This window comes from Gymnoscopelus braueri (genome assembly GCF_963280865.1).
Source record: "Gymnoscopelus braueri genome assembly, chromosome: 9".
NCBI lineage: Eukaryota > Metazoa > Chordata > Actinopteri > Myctophiformes > Myctophidae > Gymnoscopelus > Gymnoscopelus braueri.
Window position 1 is genome coordinate 49,743,431 of NC_137610.1, and position 15,867 is coordinate 49,759,297.

A 15,867-nucleotide genomic window follows, 5' to 3' on the forward strand; every position below is an offset into this window, starting at 1 on the left:
ATAGTTAAAAGGCTAAACACTATAAATGAAAGGTAGAAAAGGGGGGTTGGGATTAGGTAGGGAATGCGAGTCTAAGGGAATGCGAGTCTAAAAAGCCACGGCACCCTAAAACGCAATGTGTGCCCCCCCACCCCAAATAGTATGCCAAGCCCATGCCCAAACCCAGGCCATGCTCCCTAAAACACCATGTCATGTCACGCCATGTCAGGACAGCCCAAACAGCAGCGTGCCATGAATGACTTTTCTATGAACATCCCTATATATATATACACCAAGCATCACTATTCTACAGCAATCATTAGGCTACATTTTTCAACCCATAGAAATATTCTACCCATAGTCTGTCCTCAACCTCCAGCCACCCTGTGTCAGTGATGGTCAGCTGTGTTTTGGTGTTTCTTTGAGACACAGATACAGGTATTTGCGGATTGTATACACACAAGACAAGACATCCAAATATTAGTTTTTGAAGCTCCTGAGCCATAAACAGGAGCCAAATCCATGCAAGAACCACCTTTGTTTCCCTCTCCAACACACTCACGTGACATCAATTCCTCTCCCCTATCCGGACGTACTAGTCTAGGATGTGACGTAACCGTAGCTAAAGAGAATGGTAACAATCTGCTCTCTCCAGATGGCCAAACCACCAGCCTTTTCTACCCAGAAGCTTTAAGTAAATAACTTCATTTTGGTATTTCTTTGGTAACATCTGTAAGCCAGTAAGTCTTGCGTCTTCACTTTACCCACAATGCAAACTGCTTCCTTCACATACATACATGTGGTTGCCAGCCGCGACAGCGTGGCTCGTATTGTTTTCACCTTGTGAGTCTGTGTGTGGTGTTTATGTGCAGTGGTGGAAAGTAGGCTAACTGTACTTAAGTAAAGTGTCTAGGTACTTTACTTGAGTATTTCCAATTCCAAAACTTTTACTTCTACTCCACTACATCTCGGATCCAAATATTGTACTTTTACAACACTATATTTATTTGAAAACTTTAGTTACTAGTTACTTTGTAGATTTTGATTATTATTACAAAACATACATTAACCACTATATACATTTCGGCCATTTGAAAATAGCAGATCTACAAGCTCACAATGCGACGCATTGTGAGCTTGTAGATCTGCTATTTTCAAAAGATTTTTATACATTTTATACATTTGAAAACTTGTAAAATGGGACATTCTGCATAATGAGTGCTTCCTACTTTTGATAATTTAAGTACATTTGACAACGATACTTTTGTACTTTTACTCAAGTACATTTTTAATTCCGGACTTTTACTTGTAACAGAATATTTCTATATCGCAGTATTGATACTTTAACTTAAGTAAGAAATGTGAGTACTTTTTCCACCACTGTTGACACCTGTTGGTGTGTGTGTGTGTGTGTGTGTGTGTGTGTGTGTGTGTGTGTGTGTGTGTGTGTGTGTGTGTGTGTGTGTGTGTGTGTGTGTGTAGGAGGAAAAGAGGAGGATGAAGGGGGACATGGAGAAGAGACGGCACGAGGCTGCAGAGAGGATGAAGGTCTTCAGCAGCACCAGTGTGGACGGAGATGAGATGATGCTCAGTCCTTTCAGTCCAAAGAGTCCCATCCTCAAGGTAAGGCTTCTAAACCACACCCTTCTGAACCGTTTTAGTTCATTTGCACCATTAAAAACAAATATAGTTAAAGGTAGGGTAAGCTCTTTATTAAGCAGAAAATGCATTTTCAGTGCCCTCTCCTGATTGGCTTAAATTTTGTCACCTACCTGAAAATGTACTATATTCTGTTTACTAAAGAGCTGGAGAGACCCCTGTGACCGAACAAACGCTCTGTAGCAATGATTACTATCAGAATATAGTACTTTAACCTTTTAACAAATAAAAAAATAAAAAATAAAAGAATATCACTACCCTACCTTTAAGTAAATTCTTAATTTATGTAATAATTATTCAATATAAATCTAATAATAATAATTAGAGCATCCATGCAGCTTAAATACAATCATCTCACCTCAAAACAAAAGAATTGAAGAAAGGAATGATGAAGACAAATCAAGATGACCACAAACTCTTACTCTGTAAAATTACAGGCTCTACCCAGCAATGTTAACAATATTAAAAACAACAATATTAAAAAATGTAGAATGATAACATAATTTTATATTATCTTTACAGCCAATGTGTTCAGTTTCAACTTGTAAGTCGCATGTGTGTGTGTATTTGTGTGTGTGTGTGTCTCAGAGTGTGTCTCCACCACAGTGAGTGCATGTTAGTGTGATCAAGGAACGCATAATGGATGGATTTATTGTGTTGTGTTTGTTCAGCACAGTCTGCTGTGTGAGACCTGCCTAAAGACAATGGTTTGCTTTGGGTTCACCCAGTGTGTTCATCACTCATTTCAATGCAACCTCACCGCCTTGAGACATTTGAGTGGTTTTAAGCATGCCTGTACAGTGTGTACCGTTTAAAAAGTTCCACTCCACTGGAGAGCAAAGGTTTGTAAAGTTAACCACATGAACCCTAGCGGCCCTATTTTTTTGTTATGTCATACTAGGTGAACAACAGCAGATCTATATAAGCTCACAACGCACCGTAAACACAACACGTTGCGAGCTTGTAGATCGGCCATTTTGGGTGGAGAGATTTTGCTGTCGAGGGGGAAAAAGGAGGCGATCAAGTATAGACCGGTCAACAAAGTAAATAGGATTTTAATTGGTTGAAATGTTCCACTCATTGGAGAGTGTAAAGATAAATGACTGCAAAACAAACATTTTGTGCTGTATTATCCAAAACAGTAGTTCCCAAACGTTATTGAAAATAGCCGATCTACAAGCTCACAATGCGTCACGATGTGACGCATTGTGAGCTTGTAGATCTGATATTTTCACTACACCTTGAAAACGTTCTTTGTTCTGAACAATCTCTTTTATTTTGGTAGAAAACGAAAGGACAAAAAAAGGATATTTACTTACGACCCATATGGGTCTATGCAGTGGCGGAAAAAGTACTCAGATATTTTACTTAAGTAAAAGTATCAATACTGCAATGTAGAAGTACTCTGTTAAAAGTAAAAGTCCGGAATAAAAAATTCACTGAGTAAAAGTACAAAAGTATTGGTATCAAAATGTACTTAAAGAACCAAAAGTAAAAGTACTAAATGTTTGAAAATAGCAGATCTACAAGCTCACAACGCGTCGCATCGCGACGCGTTGTGAGCTTGTAGATCGGCTATTTTCAAATAGCCTAGGTATAAAATAAGGCTAAAGTGGTTAATGTATGTTTTATAATGTTATCATTTATATCTGCAAAGTAACTAGTAACTAAGTTTTCAAATAATTGTAGTGGCGTAAAAGTACAATATTTGCCTCTGAGATGTAGTAGAAGTAAAAGTATTGGAAATTGGAAATACTCAAGTAAAGTACAAATACCTCAAAATTGTACTTAAAGGTAGTGTAAGTGATTTGCAAAGTTTCAAATAATTGCAAAATGGGTCTATGTTCTGATAGTGCTCGTTACTATAGAGTGTCCTGTCCATATAAAGAGTCTCCATGTCTCTCCAGCTCTTTATAAAACAGAAAATGTATTTTGTAGTTTTTTGTTTTTTTTTTGTAGTTTCATTTCCAATTTTATCCAACCAGGACAGAGAACTCAATCAGGATACAGATTAAACAAGTGAAATTGGAAGTGATGACACTAAGAAATGAGCATGCAAAATTGGAACTGAAAACTATACAAATTAAGCTTAAAAATGGGTACTTTCTCCTGATTGGCTGAGATTTTGACACCTACCGAAAAATGTATTTTCTGTTTATTAAAGAGCTGGAGAGACGGGGAGACTCCTGTTACTGAACAAACACTCTATAGCAATGATTACGATCAGAATATAGTATTTTAACCTTTAAAAAAAATACTTTTTGTTTTAACCAAAAAATATCACTTACCCTACCTTTAAGTACAGTACTTAAGTAAATGTACTTAGTTACTTTCGACCACTGGGTCTATGACCCAAAAACGGGTCCCTGAACTGAGACATGTCCAAGTTTTGTGTTGTTGTTTGACCTAGTAATGAAGCAGTGAGACAGTGACACAGCTTGACTCTGGCACAGCACTGCATGTCCCACACAGCACCCATTGTGCATTACATTCTATTCAAAATAGAACAGCTTTTTACAAGGTAACCACCACATCTAATCTAAACGGATTAATACTCCCCATTTGTGCAAAAATAATCTCATAAAAAGAAAGGCTTTATTTGTCCCCAATGGAATTCCAAACCAAATAAACGCAGAGGTGGACAGATTAATGAATCACTGCTCACAAGTACTCACTTCATACAATTAAGTAAAAAAAAGTCAAAAGTAGCAGATCTACAAGCTCGAAACGCGTCGCGAAAGCGACACAGTTTTGAACATATGAGGTTTCCACCCGACAGAGACGATGTACTGTTATCCCTCTGTAACCGGAACACGCTCTTTGACCAGAGGCTAATTCCATGCTTCAATCATAACGTAACTGAATCCACTCAAACTATAAGACCATTGCAAAGCCGGTCTACTTCTTTATCTGAGCAAACTGACGATATCAATTCCTGCCTCTATTAAAACATTCTTCTCTTTATGAAAGCTATAGTTCAAACTGATGATGGGGGGGGGGTGTTGTGGTGTTTTTTGTGTGTTTTTTGTGTGTTTTGAAGGCTATGTCCTTGGTGCTGTCATGAGCCTGTCCTTCTGCTTGTGTCTGTAATTTCAGAAAGGGAATGAAGACGTTCTGACAGCAGAAAGCACTTGCTCGGTGAGTGTGTGTGTGTGTGTGTGTGTGTGTGTGTGTGTGTGTGTGTGGGGTTCGGGTTTGAGCCACGGCATAAGGGATTCTTTTGTGTGGGCGAAATCAGAACCTGAGAACCTTGATGTTTTACCACTTTCAACTGGCAATTCGTAATTAGGCAACATTTTCAAAACAATTTAAGAAACAAAACATCAAGAACAATTAAAATGTTTTCAAAGTTTTCAAAATAGCACTTCGTGTCACATCACATTGTGATGGTACGTGCTTGGCAAATCTGCTATTTTCACTATTTGTCGTATGACCAAGTAGATACAGTATACATAGGGCCTAGGTGGTTAACCGATATGGAAATGTGAATGTGAAAGTGTCAAATTAAGACTAGTTTATTTATTTAAAAAAAATAAGCTGCACTATGTAACTTTCCTGTTCTACCCTGGATTTGAACCCGGGTCTCCTTTTTTTTTTACCTAATAGAGCCTGCTTGCTTGCTGTAGGGAGAAATAGAATTCTGACCTTCAGGTCAAACTTTTTGTCAAACCAGAAACAGGATGGTGTCAAAGGTCATGTCCAACCTAGACACAGGATCTCAATGTCTCAATAGAAGAGCAGGGAGACCAAATACAACCACCCCAATTGTATAAGTTATATTGTATTAACATACTCTACCATACAGATTGGACAAAATATCATTTTATTCACACAAAAAAAAAAAATCATATCCCCCATCATACAAAGGTCACCTAGAGTTTTGCATTACAAGTGTTCGTTTCACACATATAAGTGTGACATTAAGACTTTTTTTGTTTGACTGCGGGACAGCAATCATGACCATCTTGTCCACCTTCTAAGTGGGCTCCGGGAACCCCCAAGGATCCTTTATTTTGGTTTTAATTATTATTATTTTTTTTTTTTAATGCCTTTATTTTAGAGAGGGAAAGTAGGCTGACAGGAAATGGGGAGAGAGATGGGGGGGGGGGGGGGTAACACGCAGCAAAGGTCGTCGGGAATGGGAGTCGAACCCCCGCGACATGCTTTCAGGCTGGCATTGCAGCCTAGGGTGCCTGGACCGTCATGCTACGGCCCAGGCCACCCCTAGGGATCCTTGAGGGGGTTCCAGGGGTCCCCAACTAAATTGATAATAGTTATGAACCAAATGGATCCCTTACAGGTCTGTAACTCAGAGAGTGTACAAATGGAACTAATTTGGTTCCATTTGTACACGCTCTGCGATATGGGAGGTCCGTGGACTAATGCATATACCAAACCTTGAAATTAAACTGTAGTTTTGCTCTCCTGATATTGGGAAGTCACGGTAATCATGCGTAAATAGCCTTGCACTGTACAGGGGCTGCTTGAACACACTGAAGTCATATGAGAGCAGACAGTTGCAGTCAAAGGGAGCTCGTTTGATGGAGACCAGTAGAGGCTAGCTTTGTTTGAATTGGAAGGAAAATCTCGAAATCTGGAGCCAAATGCAGAAGTGTAATTAACAACACTATCTCGATCGGCGACTGAATCTATGCAGAAATGTGGAAGTCATCTATCTTCCAGTCCAAGAAATAACGTCAGACGTTGTTTTCTCTTTCAGATCACAGAGAGAACACAATCCCTCAACCGATCGCTGAAGAAAAGGTGAGTTCCCACATTTCAAACATTTTGCAGCAAACAGCATCCGTCCAACATGTTATTTGTCACATACAGACAGACTCTGGCCAGACTGTGCTATGTGCCATGTTGCACTAATACATGGAGTCTTGGAGCTCAGCTCCCAGGGTCAGCATTTAAAAAGACAGAAAATACAGACAGACAGAAAGAACACACATCCTACAAAACTTCATATATCCTACAATACTCTTTAAAAAGACACATTTTTAAACATTTGTTGTATGACAGTGCCATGCAAAATGAATGGAAGTAGCCTATCTACAAGCTCACAGCGCGTTGTGAGCCTGGATCTTGTGACTAAATAATAAGTACATTGCATCCATTGGGAAAAATGCTTCCCCCCCCCCAAAATGTACAGTTTTGGACATAATAGGCTCTTAAGGCTACAAGGTTTTCACCCAACAGCGACGATACAACGAAACATAATAAGTAGTAGGTACACTAATGTAGGTAATAAAATAAATAAAAAGTTATAAACAACGAGCAAGGAACCAGTACTTCCCGTACCAGTGCCAGTTGTGATAACATAGGCCTAATCAGTGGTGGAAAGAGTACTCAAATTCTTTACTTAAGTAAAAGTATCAATACTGCAATGTAGAAGTACTCTGTTAGAAGTAAAAGTTCGGAATAAAACATTTACTAGAGTAAAAGTACAAAAGTATTGGCATCAAAATATACTTGAAGTACAGTACCAAAAATGAAAGTACTCATTATGCAGAATGTCCTATTTCAAGTTTTCAAATGTATACAAATCTTTTGAAAATAGCAGATCTACAAGCTTACAATGCGTACTTACTTACTTTCCACCACTGGGCCTAATACAGTATTCTAAGGAAGTAATAAAGTGTAAAAAAAAAAAAAGCCTCCAAATCCAAATCCCTGGCTCTGATTGGGTGAGAGCCCCCTGAAGGCCTATAGTCTTTAGACAGCACAACCCCTTGAAGGCACTCAAGGCAGTTATGCTGGTTAAACGGCCGGTGGTGTCTGAAAGTAAACACAGACACAAGAGGGTTAGAGGCGACCTCTCCACCTCTCTCCGTGCATCACCTTTTGTCAGCCGTTGATTTATGGCTGTGGTTAACTCCAACCAGATGCAGGGGGAGGGGGTGGGGGCTGGGCTGGGCTGGGTTTTCTCTGGTGGCCCACCGGGCCGGTGAAGTATGGCTGTGAACGAACCACATGGCTCCAGGCAGTCTACTGGTAGTAAGTTATCAAGTGTTAAAAAGCCCAGATCTGTGTTGCCAGATTTTTTTTGCGAGATCACGTCTTAGGAAAACAAGCCCAAAAGAAGCGACTATAGGCCACATGAGCACTTTAAACCTTTATACCTGAATATCGGCTATTTGAAAATATCAGATCTACAAACTAACACAAATATTGTATGCACAAAATATTTTCAGATAGGATTCTGCGGACAAATACATAATAATTTGGGGGTCCTTGACATGAAAAATGTCCGACAACCATTGGTTTAAAGATGAATATTTTTTTTCATTTAGAGTAGCCAATTTTTTTTGCCCCCTTTTTCTCCCGAATTTAGTCGTTATTCCAATTAATTCCTCCCCAAACACACATTTCTGTGTTGTCAGTCCTGTTGCATCCTACTGACTTCCCTGCCAGTGAGGAGCCCCCACCGGGAGGACGTAGGGCCTTCGTCCTACTCCTCCTCCTCCTCATTCGAAACAATGGTGGTTTAAACAATTGTTGAACATTTCTTGAATAAGCAACTACACTTTAAAAACAAGCCCAAAAACCCGCAAGCTCATAACACGCCGCATGTGAGCTCATAGCTCCGCTAGTTTCCGTCTGTCTGTTGAACGACGGAGGATAAATTAGGCCTAAAGAAGCTCCCAGTAGCTTCATGCTGAAGTAGTGAGTTCTTGATCCCAGAGTGAGAACAGTGAATAGCCTAATAGCACATCATTCCATCCAGATGAACCCTTTTTTTGACGTCCCAATTAATCATGACATCATTAGACGTAAATGTCCTTTGATGTGTGAGTTTTTTCCTCCAGTTGTGGCCGTGGGTGTTTGGAAGGAATTGAGCAATTCTTAACCCTTTAAGACCGGGAACGCATCAGTGCCATTTTAAGATTTATTTTATTCAAAAATAGCAGATCTACAAGCTCATAGAACTTGTAGATCTGCTATTTTTGAAAAATCATGAAAATGTCTGCAAATATTTGAATATATATATTTCTGAAAGCGAACATTTTTAACCCAAATCTTTGCAACTTCTGGGGGTCCCTGGAACAAAATATTTTGAGATGGAGGGTCCACGGCCAAATACATATCATTTTGGGCGTCCTTGACATGAAAAAGTTTGAGAACCACTGATATAGAAACATGTAGTGATTTAGAAGACATTTGTAGAATCCCCTAGAAGCAAAGATTTGAGTTACTAATGTTCGCTTAAAAATATATATATATATTCAAAGATTTGCACAAAATGTCCACGATTTTTCCAAAAAATTGCAGATCTACAAGCTCATAGCGTGGCTATGAGCTTGTAGATCTGCTATTTTTGAATAGCCCCAAAAAATCTAAAAATTACACAGATGCGTTCGAATGGGTTAAATGCCAAGTGAAGGATGCATTTTGTCCTACGTTAAAAACGTCCTGCCTTCGTGCAGAAACCATGACGTCATTCAGCTGGCTCTCAGTATCTCTACAGCAGTAGAACAATGAATCCAGACATGGCAAATAAAGCAGCCATGTTAATCTGCCAGGACTTTAATTCTAATGATTCAGGCATGCAAGCCTGGCTTTCTCCACAAAAAAACACTCCAACTAATGTACAAAGTGAGCCGCAGTGTCATAATAACACAAGATTTCGGGGTCAGTCTGTCTGTCTAACCAGACAGGATGTGGTTTGTCTTTGTGTTTAAAGTAAAAAGGCAAGAGATTAGCCGAGATTAGGCTGCTATGGGTTTGGTTTGGACATCAGGAGGTGGGTCGGTCTGAGACCTTAATTGGCTCATTCTGAGGCCAGTATAAGATTACAGATATTACTGTAAGACTGAAGGTATTTTTGCACTGTATGCCAAAATTCACACTGAACCATGCCAAGAATCCTATCCGTGTTGCCATGTCTGCTTATTATAAGCGACTGTGGGCTTGTTTTTCTGTAAAGGTGCATGTGGGCTTGTTTCTGAAGTGTAGTTGCTTATTTGGGCCTTGCTTCCAATGTTTTTATTATGGTTGAAACCAGCGGTTCTCATACATTTTCATGTCAAGGATTAATATGTATTTGTCCGTGGACCCCCCGTCTGAAAATAATTTGTTCCAGGGACCCCCGTGCAGATTTGTGTTTTTTTTCTTCACATTTTGCACTTTTTTCACGATTTAAGACCCCTGTTCTACACAAATGTCATGACAAATATGACTCTATTAGCACGTCTACTGGGCCAGGGGGACACGTTTGTCCTTGACAATGAATGACAGGGGACACATTTGTCCTGAGGGACGATAAGTCTTATAACATATGAACTTGCTGTGACTCCCTGGAGCTGTGACCTGACGCAGCACCACTGAGCCAGACTTAAATGATTACTCACATCTTATAAATGGGACCCAGTGTGTGAAATGGATATTTCCCATTGGTGCAGGTCTGACCTCTTATCCCACATGTGCTGCTTCTTGCCTAAATTGAAAAGCATTCTCTCTCTCTCTCTCTCTCTCTCCCTCTCTTTTCTACTCTCTCTTCTCTTTGAATGTGATGATGCGTTTAATTTTCACTGACAATGAATGTCTTTATGTTTTTGGGGGATAAAGCAACAGTTTCAAGAAGACCCATCCCCCCGTCCTGCTGACGAAGATCGATGACAAGCGAGAGCAGTACACACACGCTGTGGAGGTGAGCTCAGCCACCTGGTCTGAGTGTGTGTGCGTGTGCGTGTGCGTGTGCGTGTGTGTGTGTGTGTGTGTGTGTGTGTGTGTGTGTGTGTGTGTCATTGACACACACAGGGCCCCGTTGATGAGACGATGATCAACGCCTTCATCACGGTGGTTATACAATATTCTGCCTGACTTCACCAGTCCCCTCCTCCTCCTCCCCACCACCAATACTGCACACTGGAACCAAAACTGGTTCTTCAGAGTGATTGATGCCATAGAAGAACCATTTTTGGTTCCAGAAAGAACCCTTCAGACCATTTATTTGAATGGCTCTATAAAGAACCCAAACCCCTTAAACCGTATAAACTTCATTTACCGGCTGAACTGTGTTTCTCGAAAAATAGCAGATCTACAAGCTCACAACACGTTGCAACCGCGACACGATGTGAGATTGTAGATCTGCTATTTTCGATGAATGTCTGCCTATTAAGACATGGTTTAAGAGTTCAAAGGTTCCTCAAAGAACTATGACAAAAAAAGGTTCTCTAGAACTAGATGAGGAACATGAAGAACCATCCACTAGATCAAATGGTTCTTTGGTAGGTAGTTGTTGGTTCTTTGTGGAATCATATAGCCTTTTAAAGAACCATTATTTCTCTGTGTGTGTAGCCTACAGCAGGTGACACAATGTGTTACTCTGTGTTGCCCATGCTCCATATGACAGACTGAAGTATATAAATCAGGCTGATACGTCTCACTTGTTATGTAGAAGGTGTCTCATGTCTCATCACAGCTCTCTGACTCACATCAAAGTCTAACCACCTGGCCCTTATAAGTCAGCCCCATCCAAACACCTGCCTGCTCTGTCATTTAGAGAGAGGATTTACAGCCCGTCTGAGGCAGAGCCAAGCCTGCTTTCTCATCCCTGTGTCGTACCTGAGTCATACCTGCCATTAAAACATGATGAGGGAGCCGGCCGGGGGGCCCCCGAGGCCCCATGGTTGTTGCAAAACTCTCCCCCAGTGCCAACAGTATGTTGTCATCATCACAGCATGGTTGGTTTGAATACGTACTGTGTTGTTCAGAAGAAACAGTGTATAGTTCCTGCAATTACATGACGCTGCTGGACTCATTCTATTCACTTTCCATTCACTTTGGTTCTTGTTGGGATTAGTAAATCCTAAAAGTGGGATTTATAATTCCACAAATCTGTGGAAAACATGATGTTTTAACAAGCAGAGGACAATTACACTTCTATAGTGACATCCTATATACTTGGGCATGCAGTATTGTTGGTTGATAAAGGAGAGCACATGGTGTCAGAAACACATGATTACATTATTTCTGGGCAAAGGTCAAAGTAGGCGAACATTCTGAGAAAATGGCAAATCTACAAGCTCGCAAAGTGTCACAACACGACACATTATGAGCTTGTAGATAAATGGAGGGGGCCTAGTATCAAGCCCTGGGGGACCCTGATCGATTAAGTATTATGTATAGGGGTTAAGAGTGATTAAGTATATAGTTAAAACATAATGTACACATACTGTAATGTACATCAAGACTTGTGCATATTACAACAGTTTTTGATTAATGATACATCTTCGGTCATGTAGAACAATGTTTATATGACTAAAAGAGGATTTATGGAATGTAAAAAAACAAAACAAAAGAAAAACACAAAAAAAAAACATGTTCCTGATCGGAATTTATGATCATGCTGTTTCATCTTTGTGATGAATGTTGTGTTTTTCTCGTAAAAACCACAAATATATTCAGCCTCTGCACTTATGCAACGATAAAATATCTTCAAAAGTGAACATTAAAACCGTCAAGTGTCAAAGTTCACCTGGCAGTGTGTTTGCTCTTGCAACAGGGGGTTTGCAAGCAGGGGTCTCTTTGTTTTGTTGAAGGTCCCAACGAGCCAAAAAGGCTTGAGAACCTCTCCTGTACTGTAACTCAGTGTTTCTTAAAGGGATAGTTCACCCACAAATTTACTTTTTTTCTATCAATTAGTCACCCCATGGAGACTTGAATTCATGGATATTTTTTTTGTTTGTGTCGCATTCCTAAGCCAATAATTTGATGACCAGCGGACCGGTAGGCAACGGTTCCGGTAGGAGACACAAAGGAGACTCTTTGTGTCTCCTACAGGAACCACTGCCGGTCATCAAATTATTGGCTTAGGAATGCGACAAATACAAAACAATATCTATGAATTCAAGTCTCCATGGGGTGACTAATCGAAAGAAAAAAAGTCATTTTGGGGGTTAACTATCCCTTTAACACTGGGTAAATACTATTTTTTTTCTCTGTTTCCAATTTGTTTTTAAATTATTTAAAAAATGTTCAGAAATAAAAACAAATTCAATTATTTTTCAAAGTAACAATTACTATAACTACTATTATTATTAAATACTTTAATCAAAGGAATTCCATAAATACATTTTTAGTAGTGAAAATAGCACAACACGTCGCAATGCGACGTGTTGTGTGCTTGTAGATCTGCTATTTTCACTATAGTTTGGGTCTCAGGGAGACATATATCATTTCTCTTTTTTGGGTCGCGAGGCTAAAAGGTTTGGGAACCACTGCCTGTAACTAACACACAGGGTTTATGTTCAACCAGAACTCCCAGGAGGCCAAGGCAGTCAAACAAGGTGTGATGGACATCAACAGTCCTCCTGAAGCCGTCTCCGCCAAGAAGAACCTCTTTGAGGGAGGGGAGGTATGGATCCAGAGTCCTACCAAGGGGACATCATGCAAGGTAAATACTGAAACACAGCCATGGTTATGTTATATAGTACATTGATCCTCAAAAAAAAAAAAAAAAAAAAAAAGGTAACCCTATGTAGAGTGGGCAATGGCTGATTTATGCAGTCAGATCTAGAGTTCTCAAATTCTGCCCGAACTCAGCTTCTAGATCAGGGGTATTCAACTAGATTAGACAGGGGGCCAAAATTGTTAAATGAATTGAGGTCGGGGGCCACAAGCCTATGTAAACAAAAATGTTCCAGGTTAACCGTTTAACCGGTAACGGTTAAGAAATTTGTAACCAGTTAATACCAACGGTTAAAATAGATTGTCTGTTTCTTCTGGCGTGTGACACCAGCAACAACGCACAAAGTATAAATCAGTCCTAAATTAGGCTCTGTTGTTCTCAACACACACAAAGAGAAAAAACATGGCATGGGAAAAAAAACGCCATGGAAATATTTTTAAAATAACCAGATCATTTTGTTGATGTTGTGTTAATAAAACACAAAACAGGCCCTGGTGCTCCAATGGAAGAATGTATTTGTCCATCCAGACATTGTGCTCTTTGCTATGACCTCACAGCCCTACTGTGTAAAATCCTCCAGGCCTTGGCAGAGTATAGAGACCCCTCACTCCCCTTCCACCCCCAATGTTTAATTACTTAAATGTATTTTATTGTGTGCAGCAGCCTTTCTTTGAGGTACCCAAAAAGGTATGAGGCTGACTGGGGCACAAGCAGCGTTGCCAGATTCTGCGAGAGAAATAAGCAACCCAGGTCTATGAAAACAAGCCCAAAAGAAGTATGTAACTGGGCCACATGAGCACTTTAAACCTATGTATAGGCTACTTTGGCTATTTGAGAATAGCCGATCTACAAGCTCACAACGCGTTGCGATGCGACGCGTTGTGAGCTTGTAGATCGGCTATTTTCAAAAACATCTTAACGATGTGGACAAATACATTTTTATTTGAGGGGTCCTTGACATGAAAATGAACAATAATCAATCAATACATTTGGAAGCAAGCCCAAATAAGCAACTACACTTGACTTGAAACAAAACCCCCCCCAAAAAATACCAATATTTACAAGCGACTTTACAGGAAAAACAAGCCCAAAGTCACTTATAATAAGCAGACATGGCAACACCGGGGCACAAGCCGTAATAATGAGACCACGAGCCGCACTGCTGAAGAGATCTGAGGCTCTTTCCTGGCTCCGTTTATTTTCATATGCTCCCACAAAATGTGTGGTTTTCCCCTCTGCAGAGTCTCAGATGAATCCCTGGTGTGTCCGCACGCTAACCTGTCCTCCAAAAAACCAAGATTCACACTTCCAGGCTGAAGTGCAAAATGTCTGGAATGATGAGGCGGCCATATGAGAGCCCTCAGTCAAATAGAGGAGGAATTTGTGTCAAATAATTAAAGCAGCACTACGCACAATGTAACTTTCCTCTTCTACCCCGGATTTGAACCTGTTTTTTTTACTGCTTAATTCATTTAGACCGGGAAAGCATCTGTGTCATTTTAAGATGTCTTTGGCTATTCAAAAAATAGTAGATCTACAAGCTGGGCTTGTATATCTGCTATTTTTTGGGGAAAAAATCGTGAAAATCTGTGCAAATTTTGAATATATATATTTTAACTCAAATCTTTGCTTCTGGGGGTCCCTGGAACTAAGCATTCACAAGAGTTCACAGCACCAACTGTAAAAGAAATACATTGGTGAACGATATAGTTATCGTTATAGTTATGGTGCTCAGTGTGTGAACGGCCCTCAAGTGCAGACATGCTGACCATTGAGCTAATAGAGCCGGCCTGCTTGCTCAGGGGATAAATTGAATCTTGACCATGTAGGTCAACATTCGTGTCGGATCCCGTGTCTATAGGTGAGACATGACCTTTGACACGATCTAAATGTCTCAATAGAAGAGCAGGGAGACAAAATACAACCGCCCCAATTTTATAAGTTATATTGTGTTTACATACTCTGTCTACCATATAGATTGGACAAAATTATGTTATTCACTTAAAAATAAGTTACATGGTGAGGCTACAATCAGGGACTTATTTTAATTAATTAAATGATATTTGTTAGCCTACGTTAACACACAATACAACTAGTATATCGTCTCTGTCGGGTGGAAACCTCACATGTCCAAAACTTACGGAGTTGTTGGCGCACTGAGAGAAAACTATGCGCAAAAAGGCTGCGCTTCTTTCCTATTGGTTGACACCCAGTCAAATTTCACCAATGTTGAACTCCAAGCTTCAAACACGTTGGACTTCACACGGTTCAATGCCGCCGACACACTACAACGGACGCACCACCCATAAAATGGAAGTGAGCGTGCAGAAGCAGACGCTTCTGACACGTCTGAAGTGCATGAGTGGCCGTGTCTGTAGACCGGTTGTACTGGGCGGCGAAAGTAGAAACAAAAAACGACCACACTCAGTCTGTATAATGCTATTTGCCGGGTGCACGGCTCACGAAGATTCACAATAAGAAAATAACAGCCAGCACTCCGAAGTCCTTCTGGTACTTTTCATTCATAAGAGGCACGGACAGCGTACACGGGCGCGTTTCGGCATCAAGCCTTCCTCAGCGTGTACTTCGGAGTGCTGGCTATTATTTTCTTATTGTCCTGGGCGGCTCTCAGGCTCAAGAAAGCCTTTGTCTAGGACTAGGTGGTATAAACACTTATTAAAAGTGTTGTGCTGTCTTTCATCTCAGGACACTGAGGACCTGAAAGTGGGCGTGGCAGACCTGATCACTCAGTGGGTGAAGGGGAACCCAGACGGCTCCGGCAAACAGTCGCCGTCCAGGCCAGCTGTAAGTCC

The 15,867-nt window shown here is 40.4% G+C and overlaps 1 protein-coding gene across 2 annotated transcripts in view; it reads left to right on the top strand.

The window, feature by feature from the left end:
• The window catches only part of lsp1a (lymphocyte specific protein 1 a), a 63,047-nt gene that overhangs the window by 37,922 nt on the left and 9,258 nt on the right, over window positions 1–15,867 (top strand). Inside the window, exons 6-11 of one of the 2 annotated variants that reach the window (XM_080438420.1) lie at window positions 1,462–1,602; window positions 4,735–4,776; window positions 6,359–6,402; window positions 10,210–10,291; window positions 12,902–13,039; window positions 15,761–15,859. In XM_080438420.1, coding sequence (XP_080294546.1) covers window positions 1,462–1,602; window positions 4,735–4,776; window positions 6,359–6,402; window positions 10,210–10,291; window positions 12,902–13,039; window positions 15,761–15,859 — 546 coding nt within the window. The remainder of the gene's footprint in view (window positions 1–1,461; window positions 1,603–4,734; window positions 4,777–6,358; window positions 6,403–10,209; window positions 10,292–12,901; window positions 13,040–15,760; window positions 15,860–15,867) is intronic. The other variant, XM_080438421.1, reaches the window with a different exon arrangement.